Here is a 20340-nt window from a genome sequence, read left to right on the forward strand (position 1 = left end):
CATCCACGTCGACTTTCTTATTTATTCGTTCGTAGCCTTAAAGTGTTACACGCCGGGAGTTATGCATATATCAATGTAAACAGAACATGATTTTCGTTCAAGTAGGCTGATGCCAAGTTCACTCTGTCAAGTTGAAATTGCGTAACTTTTGCTTTAAGCGAGTCCAAATGTTTACGACTTGTAATATTACTATTGTCATTATGTATCCTGTAATTAAATATTTCATTGATTTGATTCCTTCATATTATCAGTAATTGAGACACTTTGGCTGGTTTTATACGTTGCTTAGGATTTGTTTATGTTTAAAAATAGCATAGTCAAGAGCCGAGATGGCCTAGTGGTTAGAAAGCTTGCATCTTAACCGATGATTTCGGGTTCAAACCCAGGCAGGCACCACTGAAATTTCATGTGCTTAATGTGTTTTTATAATTCATCTCGTGCTCGGCGATGAAGAAAAACATCGCGAGGAAACCTGTATGTATCTAATTTCAACGAAATTCTGCCACATGTGTATTCCAGCAACTCCTCGCATTGGAGCAGCTTAGTAGAATATGCTCCAAACCTTCTCCTCAAAGGGAGAGGAGGCCTTAGCCCAGCAATGAGAAATTTACAGGCTGCTAATGGTAATGCTAATAGTCAGGCCATTGCCATATTTATGTTTTTCGCCTTAAAAGATTTTATTTCGCTGTTCGATTTAAAGCATGTATCACCGGGTATTTATAAAAATGTGGCGTAAAAACGGCTCTAGTAATTAAAACAAAAATTGGAATAGATAATATATTCTGACTTCATCCCATCACCACAAGCAAGAGAAGATGGAAGCAAGTCGTGAACTTTAGTTAATTAACGTCAATTTCTTTTTATACATTAAAATTAAATTAACAAAACGCTAATGTATAATGAATAAATATACAGGCAGAAGGAAAATTATATCATCAGATTACGAATTGATGGTCTAATTAATGATTAGGTCTATGAATTAATTTGAATTTCTTGAATGGTCCGAGTTTATGGGCAATGCGGACCCTATAAATAAATAGCAAATTTTAATAAAGAATATGCAATAAATACGCTGAATCAGTGCTTTTCTGTGACTTTATTTTTCGTAACTATCGATATCTTAATATCACTAGTTTCGCCACGAAACGCAATTGGTTACTAAATTAATTGATAGAACTTTGGAGAGATAAATCGAGGACCTACTCAACTCCTGATATGTTGTAACTTCACAGTTTTAAATGAAACTTCTGTAGGTTCATAGTTTTAATATGAATGTTTATTCAATCTATTTTAGGAAGACAGACCAATACAACTATATATATGGTAAGTTATCATCTTCGCCCGTAGAAAATAAAACAAGATACATAAAACGCTTCTGACACTGTCAGAAGTTTGTCTCCTTCACGAGTATTGGCGTAAATAAGAATTGGCTTATTATATACGAGTATTGACTCGTAATTTAAATTATAAAATAGTTTTGTTTTATAATAAAACATTAGTGACGAGTTTTATATTTTGTAACTGTTCTAACTAATATAATAAATTAAATTTTGTTGTCAACGGTACAAAATAGTACATCAGATCGGTAAAACTACATAGCATTTTGAGGTGAGATGAGAAGGAGGACGCCTTCTCTGCGTGAGTAGCCGCAGACGGAATTTATTTTTAATATAAAATGTGTTTCACTCATTTGTATTAATTAAAATTTGAATCCTGATGATGAGAAGGATTGCGACACGATAGTCATTATCAAGAGCAACCAATTACGCAGGACATTTATATTTATAGTGCGCAAATACATCCGTATTTGTATTTTCCGTATTTACCGTTTCTATTCCGTTATTGACAAAATCCGCTGCGACGGAATAAACAGCAAAACTGGCTAAAGTTTAGACGAAAAACATTAAGCGTTTTCCGAGGCATGGGATTGTAAATTCTGCCAACTTCCAAACTCCAGACTGCTTCTGAAAATGTTGTTACTGAAAAATCAAAAAACTTTCTCCAAGCCAATTCGGCATTGAATTTAATAAATATAACTTTTTATTCTTAGTCTGGTCTTAATAATTGTTTACTGAATGTAAAAATCGCGTCACCGACTGCAAGATCATTTTTTATAGCATGGTTTGGCAGAAGTACGAATGGGCTATCGGGTAATATGAGGTAACTACCCCTTACATTTTGACACCGAAATTAATTTTAACCTACTCAGATGGGCTTGCACTCAGCCTTATTCCAAGTGCTATGAAACTATACGTTCATTGCGTATTTAATATTACTGTCTTACTTCCTCTTTAACTTGGAATACAGGTATTTAGGTCTGCTTGCTTATGTTGTGTTAATAGATAGTACCCATCCAGATTGACACGAAGGTCTAATAGTTGCTATCCTTGTCTATATATACGGAACAATAGCGAAAGACATACTGGCTTTTCTCTTATCAAGAGAAGCCAAGATGATATAAAATTGCACAATTAGTATTCAATTTAAGAATTTATTTTGTGTTGAAGCTATAAATGTGATATACCAACCAAAATCTTTAAAAAAAATACATATCAGTACATTACTGACTGCTATGTATAATTAGTATAAATATTATCATAAAAACTATTATTGTAAGTCACAAATTTAAAAGAAGTTAAAGTCAGTAAGTTACTTCATTGTCATCTACACTGAAGCGACTTACTAACTTTAACTTCTATGCCGGTCAAAATGATCGTCATAACAATTAGTTTAGAAAAAAAAATCAAAAAGACAATCGGTACGCTGTACTTTAGCTAGTAATTAAAGGCAAAAAAACCCTGATTATCTTAATATTGAAACTCAAAGTAAAATAGATCTATATCTACTTAAGCAAGGAGGTTAAAAAAATTTTTCGTCTTTTATTTAATATCGCTATACACTTGTATAGTATATATAAGTAGGTTGTATATCGAAATAAGAGGAGTTCTGAGCAGCGAGGCGAATTTCAACATGATTGCAAGTTCGCATGTTATCGGACACTACGTTTTTTTAGTTTTGGATAATTTTATGTGAAATACCGTTGGAATTGAAAATCTCGTATTTGCTTTAGTAAGGACAAGTTCGCTCGTTGCTTTTGCCCGACACTTTGGTACAGACAAATAATAATTCCGAAAAAATATTTTTGGGATTTATATTCAAGAGATTGTTTTCTATTTGATAATACTATTGAAACTGTTTAATTCAGAGACATGGCTCGACTCGATAAGATGAATTAAAATTGAAATTGGAGGTTTATTATCATTAATTTTGTAATTGTCATAATTATAATGATCACCATCTTTATCATAAGCATCAACGCTACGATCACGATTATGTAGGAAGGTTAGTTTCTAATAATTATTCTGGATGTTAATGTACTCATTTATTAAATGAACGAAGGACACATCTCTCATCTCCCACAAGTTAAAATGGTGTGGCTCTATATCGGATTCGGGTACATAAGCGTTTCTATATATTTTTTGTATTTTAATGTATTTCACTTAGAATCTATCACGTGCTCTTTTTTACGTATGTTATTTTTAATTAGCAAAATCATGTGCTAAAATATCCATTTTAATTTGTGTCACGATTTTTTATCTGTAGTTTATAATCGTATTTTTTATCTCTCAATTTTACATGTAATTAAAAATTTTATCAGTGATTTAGTAGGCTTGTTGAAAGATATATTTAACGGTTATTAGTTTTGTATAAGAAATCAATAAAAAATATACATAAGTTTGTATAGACAAGGATTTAAAAAAAAACCGATTATGATTTTCTCTTTTCATAAAAATCAGATTCGATACTCCTTTAAGTAAATTCATAAATTAATTACGTTTAAAGTTTATGTCTAATATATTCTTAATAAACATTGTTTTGACCATCTAATAATTACGAAATTTCTTGCGAGTTTGATGGCTAGTTATCTTACAATGGTAAATTGACTAACTTTTAATTAAACTTTCTTGTACTCGTAGTTCACTTACTTATAAATAAAATATAGAAAAAAGCAGTTAGAAATTTGTCATTGTAATATATTTTATTTTATTTTATTTTCAATAGACAACCAACTGTAGATACAATATCTCATCAAAATAAAAAAAAAATCCATTTCAAAATTATCTTGGCAAATGTTCTACTTTTTACAGCCAGTCTCACCATGTATATTACCTTGCACAATATGTATTAAACATAATCAATACAATCTTTTTAGTGTATAGTATAGCGTACCAATAATTATTTTTTCTTACAAGAAGCACTGACTTGGGAAATAATCGTTTAACTTCGGATGGTGAAGTCTTATCTATACTAATCTTTTAAATGCAAAATTAATTTTGTCCGTCTTTTAGTTACGCAATCGTGACTACGCAACTGGCACAACATTTAATATGGTATAAAGGAAGCTACGAGAGAAGACATAAGCTTCTTTGTTAAAAATAAGATCCTCTCAACCCCTTTACCTTAGCACTGGGACGAAACCACAGACGAAAACTAGTGAGGAACTATATTTTAAAAGGCGCATTGGCGGTATATCAAAATTAACATTTCTTCCAGCAACAATGTCTATGAGTGATGGTGTCAAGCTACCATCACGATAGAAGGGTCATCCTCTATAAAAGAACGGTTATGTATATTTTTTATTTACTCATAACTCCGCTCACAAGTTACTAAGTAACTGAAAAGCATACAATTAAAATATTAATAACACAAATGAGAACACACGACATCCCATAAAATAACTCTTAATTAAGTATCGATTTTAAATAACGATTATTTTCTCACCACGAAATTATCTTGTTAAGATGTGTAACGAATAATTTGTTTTAAGATTTCGATAACGAGTCGAGATCAGAGATAAGCGGCCGCCAATATAATACGATTACGATCAGTTCGTTTTATTGATATCCTTTCGCTTTCGTCCGTCATCGGGTATATGTATAGCAAAGGATTTAATAGTGATTTCAATATCATTTTTAATTTGTGCCACTTCATGCAGTTACTTTAAATTGCACTAGTTCGATCTTTAAAAATGCATTTTTAATAATAAAAAAAAATATCGATATTGATGCCAGCAGTGACACACGGTTATATAGGAGGGGAATTTAAAATTGAATAATTTTTAGTGATTATAATTACCTACGTATATAAATAAATAAACCGTTAAGAATTGTTGTTGTTATAAATTTTGATAGACTCAATCAGTTATTTTAAATTATATCAAACAATTAATTATTTTCGATAATGATTGTGCTTTAAACAAATACTTATTATATATAGGATCGAATTAAAATGTTTTATGAATTAAAAACCATGTTAGTAATTTTTAAATTAATCAAATTATTATGATAGTTATACGTAATATTATCCTCCTGCCCTTATCCCAATTTTACTTGGGGTCGGCGCAGCATGTCTTCTTCTTCCATACTTCTCTGTCGGAAGTCTCTTAAATTCCTTGTAAGCTTAATTCATTCCTTTTTTTTATCTTAATACGTAATTATAATTTAAATTGAATTCAAGATACAATTAATATAATATTTGTGAAAACAATACATAAATTTAAAAATATACAAAAACACATTAAAAGTTGAGTAAAAATAACCGATATTCTGCAAAACATTAAATTATATGTAAAATTTTCAAGGTTGTAATGGATGATGCTTAACTCCATGACCTTCGAAGCTAGCTCATTATAATATGTAAGCGTCAATCTGGCTTAAGATGCATTTTAATTGGTCTTGTATCGAGATATTCTAAACAAAGACTCCGGTTTTCTGAGAATTCATACAAAAATGCTGTAATCAATCAGATACAGCAGAAACACAAGATAAAGGCAAGAGAAATTTTGCAAGCCCGCCCGGGTAGGTTAGGTTAGGCAATACTTAGCATTGTTGTGTTCCGGTATGAAGGGTGAGTGAGCCAGTGTAACTACAGGCACAAGGGACATAACTTCCTTGTGGTGACCTATTACCACAAGATGACCTATTTTACACGTACGCTTATCTAAATCATCAAAAAGTTATATACTTTCAAAGAGTCATTATACAAGAGAAAAAAAAGTTAGCGCCGGTTTGGAAAATATACTACCGAGATAGACCTACAAGAAAATATACAATAAATTACAAAGCGACGTTAATAAATAAATAATTAAAAGTACGTGTGCAGAGCATATTTAAAAATGTATCTGTGTACATTTAGATTGTTTCTATAAACCGGTGTGACCTTAAATAAGAAATATAATTATCATTTTGATTAATGATGTATATACTAATGATAATAATTATTAACATAATATTATCGGTTATAATTTAGTCATAATTATATATATAATATTAGATATTATACTTTATATACTATTATGAGAGCCGAGATGGTCCAATGGTTAGAACGCGTGCATCTTAACTAATAATTTCTGGTTCAAAACCAAGCAGGCACCACTGAATTTTAATGGGCTTAATTTGTGTTTATAATTCATCTCGTGCTCGGCGGTGAAGGAAAACACCGTGAGGAAACCTGCGTGTATCTAATTTCAACGAATTCTGCCACATGTGTATTCCACCAACCCGCAATGGAGCCGCGTGTTTGAATATGCTCCAAACCTTCTCCTCAAAGGGAGAGGAAGCCTTAGCCCAGCAATGGGAAATTTACAGGTTGCTAATGTAATGTAATATACTATTATATATAAACAATAATATTTAACGCGACCCTGGATTCGCAAGGGACGGGTGCATTTTATTAATAAAGAAAATGGCCGTAATATATTTATAGCCGATAGTACTCAAGAATATGTTCCATTATACCACTGAAAAAACTTTGGAGTTGGATTATTAGTTACAGCGATTACTCCCTATATACAAACATACACATTTCACCTATTTTTAATAATAGTATAGATTTGGATGGCAAAATTTAAAAAAAAAACAAGAAGAGTCCATCACTACAATATCGTATGGACGGAAAAGGGATATTATAATGACACTTAAAATTCTTATACATCGTTTAAACGAACAAAGTCACGGACAGAGAATTGAATCGTATGTGATTATTCTCATTACCGCAGCAGATGTCGGTAATAAATATCATTCATCCACGCAACATCTCACTTATCATGAAACGCCGTCTTATGTCTCACAAGATGATTTAAAGTTTCGAAACACGGTAACGCAGTCGACTGTAATTATTCTTTTGTAGTTATGAAAGAATTATTCGACGGGTCGTTTGCTGGGCATCTGCTATGACACGGATTGCGAAATCATTATCAGTTGGCGGATCTTGCAGCTTTTTTTTATGATATCGGTAGGCGGACGAGCAAATGGGCCACCTGATGTTAAGTGGTCAGCACCGCCCATAGACAATGTATGAAATATTAACCATTCCTTACATCACAAATGCGCCACCAACCTTGGGAACTAATATGTTACGTCCCTTGTGTCTGTAGTCACACTAGCTCACTCACCCTTCAAACCGGAATACAACAATACCGAATACTGCTGCTTGGTGGTAGAATATCTTATGGGTACCTACCCAGATGGGCTTGCACAAAGCCCTACCACCAAGTGAAGTTCGTAAATAAGACATTATAAATATTAGCGTTGCGATAACTCTGTCATTCGATATGAATCACGTGTAATCGTTAATAATACTAATATGACATGATAATTGATGGATTCCAAGGCAGTTAAAGATGTTGTTTAAACTAATTTTATTTGCTTAAAGCTCGTTTAAAGTTTTTGGAATTTAAAATTATTTTCATTATTTAATACCAGAATACAAACGGATAAGTAGGTAATTTGACGGTTTGTTGTTACCATCTCCTATTTATGTTTATGGTAGAACAACAATTTTGTTTTTGAAGAAATCGTTCATACAATTTTGCAATCCAAAAAAAATCACACTTAACTTGACCCATGATAAAATTTAAATATATTTTTCAAATTTCGAAAAGGAAGTTTTGATTGAAATTGCAGGCCGATAGATAGGCTTCTTCATCACATCAATTTCATAAGATTAAAAAAACAAAAACTATGATTAAATATTGTGAATTAATAACAACTACTTCAGGCTCAGGTTTTCTTATCATGTTGATTTTAAATTAATTCTACCACAAAATCTTGTGGAAATAAATTTGGGACGTGTTAATAAATATATGACATGACGTGTTAATAAATATATGAATGACGATAATTTAAGACATTGCTTAGTAACGGAACAGTTTATTCATAAAACAAAATCAATGGTATGAAGCGTACAGCGGCAATGAGTTAACAACTGGGACAGTTTCGTGTACAGTTGAGCTTTGATGAGTTATAGCAGAGTCGCCAGTTTTGTACGAGACTATCGGAGAGGAGTAGGACGTGTAGTAAGATGCAGCGTGGACTACTGGAGCATGGACCACGGGGGCGTGGACCACTGGGGCATGGACCACTGGGGTGTGGATTACTGCGGTGCTACCATGGTTCACAACTTGGTTACTCTTTGTGACTGTGGTCTTTCCTAATGGCACGTGGTATTCGACTTCATGGGTCGCCAACACAGGGGCATGTAAGACATGGGTGCTTCCATGGTCAATAGACTGGCTGCTCGTTGTTAGAGTCGACTTGCCAAGAGGTACATAGGAGTTGTACCCTAGGTAGCCTGGTGCGGCGAGGGTGACTGCCAAAATGGCGCTGAAGATGATCTGAAAATTGTACATTACAATTTCATTATCTTTTACAAAACAGAGGTGGTTTAGCTAATTTAATATATAAGTCATATATAAAATTTAAAAAAATATATATTTTATATAAATCTCTTTTGTATAATTTAAAATCGATAAAAGATTTTATGATCGCGTAAATGTCAGTAAAAATAACTTACAATTTGTTGCATTTTGCTTGTAACGTCTGGTGTTCAACTGATGGGTCGTAGGCCCGACATGATCTTTTTATATGCAGTTTTTAAATATATGCCCCAATTTATAACCGGTGTGTACTTGAGAATTTCTTCTGATAAAAAATCGCCTTCATTTTTATTACATCACATCCGAATCTATCTGTGTATACATTTAAAATTTAGAGGTCATTTTTGTGGACATCTGAAAATTTTTAACGTTTGATATGCTTTTGATAAATTCAATTTATCGCGAATGAAAAACATTTTTAAATTACCTTCTCTATTAACTATTTTTTTTATTGCTTAAATAATAAGTTAAGTCGTTTTTTTCACAATACATCGCAATAGTAAGTTCAGTCTAGTGTTACACTTTTATGTTTTGATTTGTTTAAGGATTTACATTTGCTAGAATTACATAATTTACAATATATTGTAATATATACGACCTCCGTGGTCGACTAGTGTGTACACCGGTTTTCATGGGTACGCCACTCTGAGGTCCCGGGTTCGATTCCCGGCCGAGTCGATGTAGAAAAAGTTCATTAGTTTTCTATGTTGTCTTGGGTCTGGGTGTCTGTGGTACCTTCGTTACTTCTGATTTCCATAACACAAGTGCTTTAGCTACTTACATTGGGATCAGAGTAATGTATGTGATGTTGTCCAATATTTATTATTTATTTATTATTTATTTATTTATTTATATACATGGATTGGTTCCTAAATTAATTTTTATTCACAGTTGAAGAAGCAAATACTCACAGTGACTGTGCCAATTTTAAGGTGAAATACATACACTATTTTAAAGAAGTTTTGACATACATTATCTTGACATACGTTTTGACATCATACAATATTTTCAATATCAAACAGAACTGCAGGCAATCACTTGTGTTTATTATTGTCAAGAAAGATTTTTCGTATATCGCTAATAGACTAATTTGCATAATCATTTCTATTTTGCAAAATCTGAACAAACAAAAATGTGTAACCATATAATTCGTACAGACAATTGGTACGTAATTGTCGTTTCAACACGTACAATTACTGTTTAGGAGTCAGTAATAACAGCTGAAGTATTATTTATATGCTATTATGATAATTGTCTTACTTAGATTTAGATTCGGTGATTGTGATTCGATAATGACCAATTTATTGTTGTTGTGCTTGTATTTTAATCAATGTGTTTATTTTGCTATGTCAAGGTCAATTAATTTTCGTGAAATGTTATATGCGACTGACTAAAATAATTATGAAATACACGTATCAAAATAGTGTCTCATTTCACGAATGAAATATGAAGTGAATTCTAACAGAATCGTACTACAGGGAGAGATATTCAAAAGTTTCAAGTAATTTGTTAATGATTATGACTGACCTTTTAATGAATACGCTCTTTTATTTATAGATTTTATTTCATCAAAGCTAAGTACAATAAATTGATTGATCTTTATTGAAATAATAAAGAGCTAAAATATGTTTGTTTGCATGTAGTAAACTCTGGAACTAATGACTCAATTCTAAAAAAAATATTTGGCAAAAAGCAACGTTATTCCTGAGTAATATAGGGTTATAAGTTATTTTATATAGGGATTTTGTATAATATTATTACAATATTATAGAAGAAATAAATAAAATCACCTTTTGTCACGCATCTCTTACAAACGAACATATTTACGAATTACTTGTGACGTCACATATGTAAGATATTATTTTTAAGAATATATGTTATAATACATTTTTAAATCAATTATGAATAATCAGGTTATTATAACGTTCATCTTACAAGCTCAACTAGAAGATGAACACGTGCTACGGTGACAAGAATAGCAACATTGCACCTTTGAATCGCAAATTCGATGTTCTGGTAGAAAAAAACCAACCCAACTATCACCGGCATAGGCAGTGAGGCGAAGGTGATATATTTATAGATATGTAATTTCGAGAAAAAGTAATATCAGAAAAAATAATCGATATTATTGACACGTATTTACGAAAGTTTTAACTCGATATATAATTAAGAATTTTTCCTTGTTTCATAATCGCAATTAGTCAAAAACTCCGGTTAATAGTTGATGTTTTACTTTTTTTAAATCGTTTAACCTTAAAAATAAGATCGCCATATAAGTATTTTATATAATTAGTTTAGAACATAATTATTGCAGTTCAATTTTTCTATGATAGGTTGGGATGGGTGATCTACATTAACAGCCTGCAAATTTTCCACTACTTGTCTAAGGCCTCCTCTCCCTTTGAGGCGAAGGTTTGGAGCATATTCCACCATGCTTCTCAAATGCGCGTTGGTGGATACACATGTGGCAGAATTTCGTTGAAATTAGACACATGGAGGTTTCATCACGATGTATTTCACCTTCACTGCCGAAATTAAGAATATGAAAATTTACTGGTGCTTGCAAACTAATGTACCACTAAATTTTTGTAGGTTAGCCTAGGTTTGAACCAAAATCTTCGGTTAAGATGCATACGTTCTAACCATTGGGTCATCTCGGCTCAAGGGTGATCTAATCATTGTTAATCATATTTGTTATACAATATTAAATAAATACGTAGTCAATTTGAATTGATTCAAATATAAAAAAAATATTAATTGTATTGAATTTCTGATTAAGTATACAAAATTCGACACTGCGACACTAATTAATTTCGTTGTTATTTTTAGTTAACATAATTATGTAATAATAATAAAAACGTTACTAAAATTGTGAATCTGCCTGGTAAAAACACACATACACTTAAATAAGAATTGTAGAGACCAAGTAATATGCTGCTGATAATAATTGCTGCTGATAATAATTGCTGCTGAGGCTCTGTTAAGAAAATCTTTCCTCATTCCTATTACGACATTTATGTTGGTTAAGATTTAAATAGTGACAGGAAATCAATCAACCAAGAAAGGTATTCCCAGAATATTTGTGTTAAGTGTTATCAGTGTTATAATGAAATTCGAACCAAGATTTTAAGTCTTGAATAGTAAGGACATGGCTAATTCAAAAATGGTATCGGGTTTATGACTACCCGCCGAAAATGTAGGTATGGTAGGGTTTAGTAAGTAGAACAAAAAAAAATATCATGAGCAAAATAATTTATTTATAAAATAATTTAATATCAATGGTATGAAGCATACAGCGGTAATGATTTAATAACTGGGACAGTTTCGTGCACAGTTGAGCTTTGATGAGTTATAGCGGAGTCGCCAGTTTTGTAAGAGACTAGTGGAGAAGAGTAAGATGTGTAGTAAGTTGGAGCGTGGAAAACTTGGGCATGGACCACTGGAGTTTGGACTACTGGAGCATGGACCACTGGTGCGTGGACCACTGGAGCATGGACCACTGGGGTGTGGATCACTGTGGTGCTGCCGTGGTTCACAACTTGGTTGCTCTTTGTGACTGTTGTCTTTCCTAATGGCACGTGGTATTCAACTTCGTGGGTCGCCAACACCGGCGTGTGTAAGACGTGGGTGCTTCCATGGTCGATAGATTGGCTGCTTGTTGTGATGGTCGACTTGCCAAGAGGTACATAGGAGTTGTATCCTAGGTAGCCTGGTGCGGCGAGGGTGACTGCCAGAATGGCGCTGAAGATGATCTGAAAATTAACAATAATTATATTTAATGGAATCTGAAATACTTGTTTCGAAGTGGAAAAAATCAGTTTTTTTATATCATTTGGTATATTTAATAACATGCGGGAAAATTGCTATTTAAATTTGAGTTATTTAAAAACCAAAATGAATTATCCTTCCTTCGGGATAATTTACAGTTTTTGCATCGTCTAGTTACTAGTCCAATGCACGTTGCTTTTACCATTTCAGAATATAGATTCTACTCGGAATAAAAATGGTCACGAATTTCATTAATTTGCAAAAAAAAACTTACAATTTGTTGCATTTTATCTTTTGACGTCTGGTGTTCAACTGATAGTCGGTAGGCCCAGATTGATCTTTATATATGCCGCATAAAAATAAACACCCAGTTGTAAATCGTTGTGTTCTTGACAATTTCTCTAGCAAAAATATTACCTTCACTTATAATTTCAACACATCCGTAACTATATATTCAATTCAATGATTTTTCATTATCTAGGTCAAGACACTCTAAATCTGTGACCAAAGTCAAGGACGTAATATTTAAGAAAATAATTAATTATTATTTTAACTGATGTATGTATTGAAGATTACAAATTTATATGCTAAGAGCATTCTCTACCAGCCAACCTTGGCAAGTGCAGGAAAGAACAGTTTGTAGATGTGCAAAGGAGTAATTAATTATTTAACAGAAAAATCATGTAAATTCTCATACATATAAAAGCTTAGTTCATAAGTGTCTAATTTCAACGAAATTCTGCCACATGTGTATTCCACAAACCCGCATTGGAGCAGCTTGGTGGAATATGCTCCAAACCTCTCCTCAAAGGGAGAGGAGGCCTTAGCCCAGCAGTGGGAAATTTACAGGCTGCTAATGTAAAAATATAAAAACTTAAACATACATGAATAAGCGATCGTATATTTTACTTTATAAAATTTCATAACTTCTCTGGAACAATAGGACTATTATCCGTATATTATTATTGAAACATGTCGTTTTAAGTATTTTTCAGATAACGAAAATATCTTTTTAAATTGCTAAATAAAAGATTTTAAGGACGATCGCTGGTTAAAAATCTTTCTAACAAATTGCATTAAAGTAATATTTGCAGACACTTAAAATTTATCTCTGGTGGTATGGAAGGATGGTATAGGCTTAATTTGTGTTTATGATTCATGTGTCTAATTTCAATGAAATTCTCGCTCATGTGTATCTACCAACTTGCATTGAGAAGAGTTCTTAGTCCAGCAGAGGGATATTTATAGACTGCAATAGTAGTAGTAAAATATATTTTGAGCTCTAAATTAATAAATAAGATTTATTATACGATACAGTAACTTGTATTTATAAAAAGGTGTGGAGTTCGTATGTGTATTAAAGGTATAATCAACGAATCGACTCTAACAGCTTAACGTGATTTAAAATTGCTTAGGATTATGAACCTACTTGACTATATGTATATCTATATCATAGTCAGGCGGACTGGCAAATTGAACACCTGATGGTTAATGAACGCCACTGCCCAAAGATATGGGCGCCATAAGAAATTCAAAAGATTAATTCAACAACCTTCGGAACTACGTTGTGATGTTCCTTTGTGCCAGTAGTTACACTGGCTCTAAAGAGGTCGTACCCAATCGGTCTCGCGTTTACGCAACCAGTTTTAACTCTACCACCACGTACGTATGGATTTTAATTGGTAAGATTCTACAGTATAAAAAGTGACAACTTTTTATTAGTCCGATCTGGGGTTGAACAGATTGTATATGTTCGATATCTGTAACCTTTTACGTTACCACACCACACCACAGGACCATCGAGACTGTCAATATATATTCAGATACTTTATTGATCGTATTGTCTTTCAATGAACACTTCTAAATTAGTATGAAGACGAGAAGTAAGGATAAGGTATAACACCAAGTTTCCGACTCCACAAAGTAATAAAAACTTGGGGAAAAGTATTCGTTTCTGTAATAAAACTCCACAAATACTTTTAACTTTACCGTTTGATAAATTTAAATCGTTTGTTAAAAAAAACATAAATAAATAAGGCATATTATTTAACACAAGATTATATAGATGCTAAAAAAAGCGTAAAGCTAATACTTGTTGACTTTCAGGCAGAATATATTATTTATATAATTGTGTCTTACTGACATAATAATAATTTGTATTTCAAATGTTGGAAGAGAGTAACTACTCAGTTTCTTGCCGGCGTTTCTTCTTTAGTCTTCATACCGAACCGGTTACGTTTAATACAGTTGTGTACAATGACGATTCAAAAGTAACTGTGAAAGTATACTTGAAAAATTTTTATTTTGATTTTTAATGATCAAAATTGATAAAATCGATATATTTTTTTATATCTCAATATCTTATCTATCTATTTGACGTGAAATCTTTCTATCTACTAAGCGTATTGGTAACGGTAACTATGACCAATCAACCTAATAATCGTACGTAGATGGTTGTACAGGAGATAATTCTAATGTTTGAATTCCGTTCATCGCTTACTTATTTTTTTATTTTTTTTATTTTAGAATTTGATGTTATATTAAAACAAGTTATTCTACCCAATAGATTAGAGAGAAAAAAACAGGAAGTTTACTATAAAGATAAAATTTCATTTAGCAAGCGTTCTACACATTCTTCTTTTTAAAAATTATGGACAGATTTTTTAAATTAACATTTCAGACTATTATGAATAGTTTATCTATTAAATATTGTAATGAAGCAAATTAAAACTTTGATTTACGTCTCAGCTACTTACTATAGAAGGATTTATTTAATTCATATGAATGAGTTAAATATATTTGGTTCAAAATTAACAGTTGAAGTTACGGGCGATGTTCAATTAAAACTTTTATAAAGTAAAAAGTTACAGTCGGCAAAAGTTTTACACATAAGAGCAAATATAAAAGTACAGCCTTAAATACATTTTGAGACGAAATGAATACAAATCCTTTAAAAATATTGGTAATTATTTATTCACAAGAAAAAATCAATGGTATGAAGCGTACAGCGGTAATGAGTTAACAACTGGGACAGTTTCGTGCACAGTTGAGCTTTGATGTGATATAGCAGAGTCACCAGTTTTGTAAGAGACTAGAGGAGACGAGTAAGATGTGTAGTAAGTTGGAGCGTGGAAAACTGGAGCATGAACCACTGGGGCGTGGACCACTGGAGCATGTACCACTGGGGTGTGGATCACTGCGGTGCTGCCGTGGTTCACAACTTGGTTGCTCTTTGTGACTGTTGTCTTTCCCAATGGCACGTGGTATTCAACTTCATGGGTCGCTAACACCGGCGTGTGTAAGACGTGGGTGCTTCCATGGTCGATAGATTGGCTGCTTGTTGTGATGGTCGACTTGCCAAGAGGTACATAGGAGTTGTACCCTAGGTAGCCTGGTGCGGCGAGGGTGACTGCCAAAACGGCGCTGAAGATGATCTGAAAATAAAGGAACGAGTTATTAATTATTGATTCTCTATTAATAGATAATTATTTTATTGACATAAATTATCTCTACATAATGTTAATAATTAAATAATTTATTGAATATTTTCATAATTAACGTACAATTTGTTGCATTTTGAATCGCTACTGATACCTGCCATAGCCAACTTGATCTTTTTATATGCTATAAAAATATACTCCCCCGTTTGCAACTAGATCGACCTTGGAGATTTCTCGTGATAAGGAATAGCCTTCGTTTATATTTCATCACATCCAAATATGTACAGTTATTCAATTTTTGAGGTCAAATCTATGATTACGTTTTGTAGAAGAAAGGTTTAGGTTTCTTACATTATTATTATTATTGCAAGCATACGTTATATTGCCTAAGCGTTAAAATAGCTTTTAGTACTTTGCACAAATTATTGATGTCCTTTCAAAAATAATAAAAACAATTTATTTAAATTATATCATGTCAAATATCGCGGTCAGTTCCCTGCACAGCAATAATTATATCGCATATCATCACAACGCTGTATTCTGATTCGGTTTAAAATTTAAGCAAGTCAGTGTTTTTAAAGGGTTAAAGGATATGTCATATTAGATCATAGATCGTAGGTAGGTAGAATCTAAGATGTATGTCGTCGATGCCAAAATGTATGCAATATGTCTATAGCTTTTGTTTATTGATTACTAGTTGAGGCCCGCGGTATCGCTCGCGTTTTATAAGTTAGTCGTCAGGTGTTATGCACAAAAAGTGTGTTCTTCCTTGGGGTTCAAGCCGGCTTCATACCAAATTCGATTCCTTGGGCTTGGCCATGAAAATATGTCAGACAGACCGACCGACATAGTTACAAATAATATGAGGAATAGCTTATAATTTTTGCAGTGCCAGTGTCTTTTGGGTGAGCGTAACCACCTACATCAGTGGACCCAGTTGATAGTCTGCCTTGCAAAAATAAATTTTAAAAAGCCACAAAATGTCGATTTTTTAAATTTTTAAGCCACAATTTGTGGCTAAGTTCGTAGCTAAAGCTTTACTTGCATATATTTGCAAAATTGAAGAGACTGAGAGATTAGTAATCATTTGGTGATATATGTTTATGATTTCTAAATAAATATATTTATGTCTTTATTACACGGTCTACATTGTTAACTTTATTGCAACTTACAATGTCAATATGGAAACTAATCTAGAGCGCCGATTTTAACCACCTTCAAAAATATTGTATCTTGACTTGAAGTTTTAAAAAGTTTATGTATTTCTGATAGAAGTGTAATAATTTGGCATCATTATACTGATTTATCGATGGAACCAGGAGCTCGATATTAAAACTCATTCGTAGCTTTTCAGATGAGATGAGAAATGAGAGTCAACGTGTTGTTTTTTGTAAACTGTGAATTATTCTATGTGCGTTATAATATAAACATCAACTTAATAACTACGGATAATAGTAATAGTAATTAATTTAGTATATGTTTTAATGAAATAGATGACCTTGTTACGCATGTCTTAGGTATATTTGCATAATCGCGTTAATATTACAAAGTCTAAACAAACAACTTTGGTAGGATACATTTCGCACATACTTGGTTATACAAAATTACAACGTTAATTATATACTTAGTTAACCACAGCTTTACCACATAACTAAGAGGTTCGATTGGAACATGTATTTAATATAGTATTAAATTTTAATAATAAATTTAATATTGGACAACATCACATACATTACTCTGATCCCAATGTAAGTAGCTAAAGCACTTGTGTTATGGAAAATCAGAAGTAACGACGGTACCACATACACCCAGACCCAAGACAACATAGAAAACTAACTACATTGACTCGGCCGGGAATCGAGTGGCGTACCCATGAAAACCGGTGTACACACAACTCAACCACGGAGGTCGTATGGTTCATGGTTAGAGTTTGTAATATTTTTGTATGTTTAGAAAAAAAAACAAAGTATCTAAACTAATATTATAAATGCCTAAGTAACTATCTGTTACCTTACGCTTAATACGCTGAACCGATTTAGATGAAACTAGGTATGAATATAGTTTCAGTTTGAGTTAGGAGTAAAGGTTTATGTGTTATAGGTAAAGTTTTATAAATTTCGTGAAGGTAAAGCCGCAGATTCAGCTAGTACTTAAGAAACAACCATAATTATTATTGACTGTCATGTTTACTTAATTGCTTATGCTGGGGAGCTAAGTCTACTTGTAAAGGATCATAATGCGTATTTAATTTAATTTCTCTTCCTCTTTATTCCATATCTATATTTGTAAAGTTTTATCCGTTCTAAGCACAACACTTATTTATTTATTTACCACTGGTCCGTAAAGAAAATATCCCGACCTGAGAAGTAGTGACCGGAGAAATTCGACGGGACTTCTTTTTTCTTTTTTACTTTAAATAAAGTGAATACAATACGTTAGTTTTATAGTAATCAAAATCAGATAATTTTATGTTAACCAATCAGTGGCAATGTGTCATATATCTCGTTAGAATGAGCCCGTGGAAGCAATTAAATATCAACGACTCCATTAACAAAAATAAAAAAAGAAAATCATTTGCCTCAAGAACGTATGACATAAAAATTAAACTTAGAAAAATGCCCGATTACAGAAGGTCGTGAATGCTATCGATTACTAGAAAAAGATCACAGTAAGTACATATACTGTAATAAGTATAGCAATAGCGTTCTGTGATATCTGTAATACGTCCAATTTATATTTAAGAAACGCCATATCCACGTCACTTTTAAAGCGTTGTATGGTAAAACCGCATTGCTTACTCTCACTAGAAATTATCAAGAAATTATCTCAATATTTTAATTAACGATTCATTAATATGAAGCTCTCGTTTTGTAGTAAATTTTTGCCATATTTCAATAAATAAGACAAACGCTCCTGTGTTTAAAAATAAAATCAGGGGTCATTATATATATAATAAATAATATTATAACGCCAGCAGCATAAAAAGTAATAAGTTGATAAAACAACAAACATCGTTAAGTTTCTTGTCAAAGAGTACTGTTGTCTAACATTTTGTATAAAAACAAGTCGAACAGGTTTACCGTAACAACAAAAAAACGTCTTCAACGTCATGTTCTATACGGCAATTTATAATTAATCACGTGATATGTTTATTTTATAATAGCATACTATTTTAATTTAAATAAAAACCTAAACAAAAATACGATACATTATGTCTCAAATATTTTTATCCGATATGACTCATGTGCTACTTAAATGTAGGTAATGGCCAAAATCAACTTAACACTAACTCTGGATTGGTTAGACTTAATGATTCCATTTAGAATATTATCATTGAAAGCGTAATTGAAAAATATATTCATATTTTTTTCAGTAACGTCGACAATATAAAAAACGCGAGTATGTGCCGTAAGATAGGAAGATCGTATTTAAAATACGTCAATTATTGATATTGTAATAACAATATATAAATTAATAAAAAAAGAGTTCAATGAAACAAATGAGGAATGTTTTAATAATAGAACAATTTATTCATAAAATAATATCAATGGTATGAAGCGTACAGCGGTAATGAGTTTACAACTGGGACAGTTTCGTGCACAGTTGAGCTTTGGTGACTTATGGCAGAGTCGCCAGTTTTGTACGAGACTATCGGAGAGGAGTAGGACGTGTAGTAAGATGCAGCGTGGACTACTGGAGCATGGACCACTGGGGCGTGGACTACTGGGGCATGAACCACTGGGGTGTGGATCACTGCGGTGCTGCCATGGTTCACAACTTGGTTGCTCTTTGTGACTGTTGTCTTTCCTAATGGCACGTGGTATTCGACTGCATGGGTCGCCAACACAGGCGTGTGTAAGACATGGGTGCTTCCATGGTCGATAGATTGGCTGCTTGTTGTGACAGTCGATTTGCCAAGAGGTACATAGGAGTTGTATCCTAGGTAGCCTGGTGCGGCGAGGGTGACTGCCAAAATGGCGCTGAAGATGATCTAGAAAAAAATAGTCAAATAAATAAATAATTACATCTTTGAAATTATTCCGGATAACTACGAAAATAACATGTGTTTTTGATATTCCAAAAAAAAATAAATTGTAAATTAATACTTTTTAAGTATGGAATACTTCTATTTTATTTATTTTCAATTGCGATTATTTAATTTAGCATTACTTAGAAAATTATTATAATGAATTTCGGACGATCGAATAACTTACGATTTGTTGCATTTTTCTTTGTAACGTCTGGTGCACAACTGATAAATTTTAGGTCCAGCAAGATCTTTTATATGCAATATTAAAAGAGCCGCCCCAGCCCCGTGCCCTCTATTTGAGTGTACTTGACAATTTATTTCGGCAAGAAATCGCCCTCGTTTCTATTTCGTCACCTCCGAATAAACATAGATTGAAATTGTAAAGG

The 20340-nt window shown here is 32.5% G+C and overlaps 2 protein-coding genes across 2 annotated transcripts in view; one reads left to right on the forward strand and one right to left on the reverse strand.

Annotated features, from left to right (window-relative positions):
* Positions 1–20340, forward strand: part of LOC125067436 (neuropeptide SIFamide receptor-like) — a 143538-nt gene that overhangs the window by 99227 nt on the left and 23971 nt on the right. The window lies entirely within an intron of this gene.
* Positions 8201–12794, reverse strand: LOC125067437. The gene is made up of 3 exons (XM_047676050.1): positions 12759–12794; positions 12030–12468; positions 8201–8265 (listed from the first exon to the last, which is right to left on the reverse strand). The coding sequence occupies exons 1-3, from the start codon at positions 12768–12770 to the stop codon at positions 8228–8230; spliced, it is 489 nt and encodes a 162-aa protein (XP_047532006.1). The 5' UTR covers positions 12771–12794; the 3' UTR covers positions 8201–8227.

This window comes from Vanessa atalanta, chromosome 11, assembly GCF_905147765.1.
Source record: "Vanessa atalanta chromosome 11, ilVanAtal1.2, whole genome shotgun sequence".
NCBI classification, from domain to species: Eukaryota; Metazoa; Arthropoda; class Insecta; order Lepidoptera; family Nymphalidae; genus Vanessa; species Vanessa atalanta.

Excerpts from the sequence above, each read along its gene's own strand:
- LOC125067437 (XM_047676050.1), bottom strand. Across the intron at positions 8,266-12,029 it reads TGTGCACGAAACTGTCCCAG|TTGTTAACTCATTGCCGCTG; the intron begins TTATTAAATCAT and ends AAACTGTCCCAG.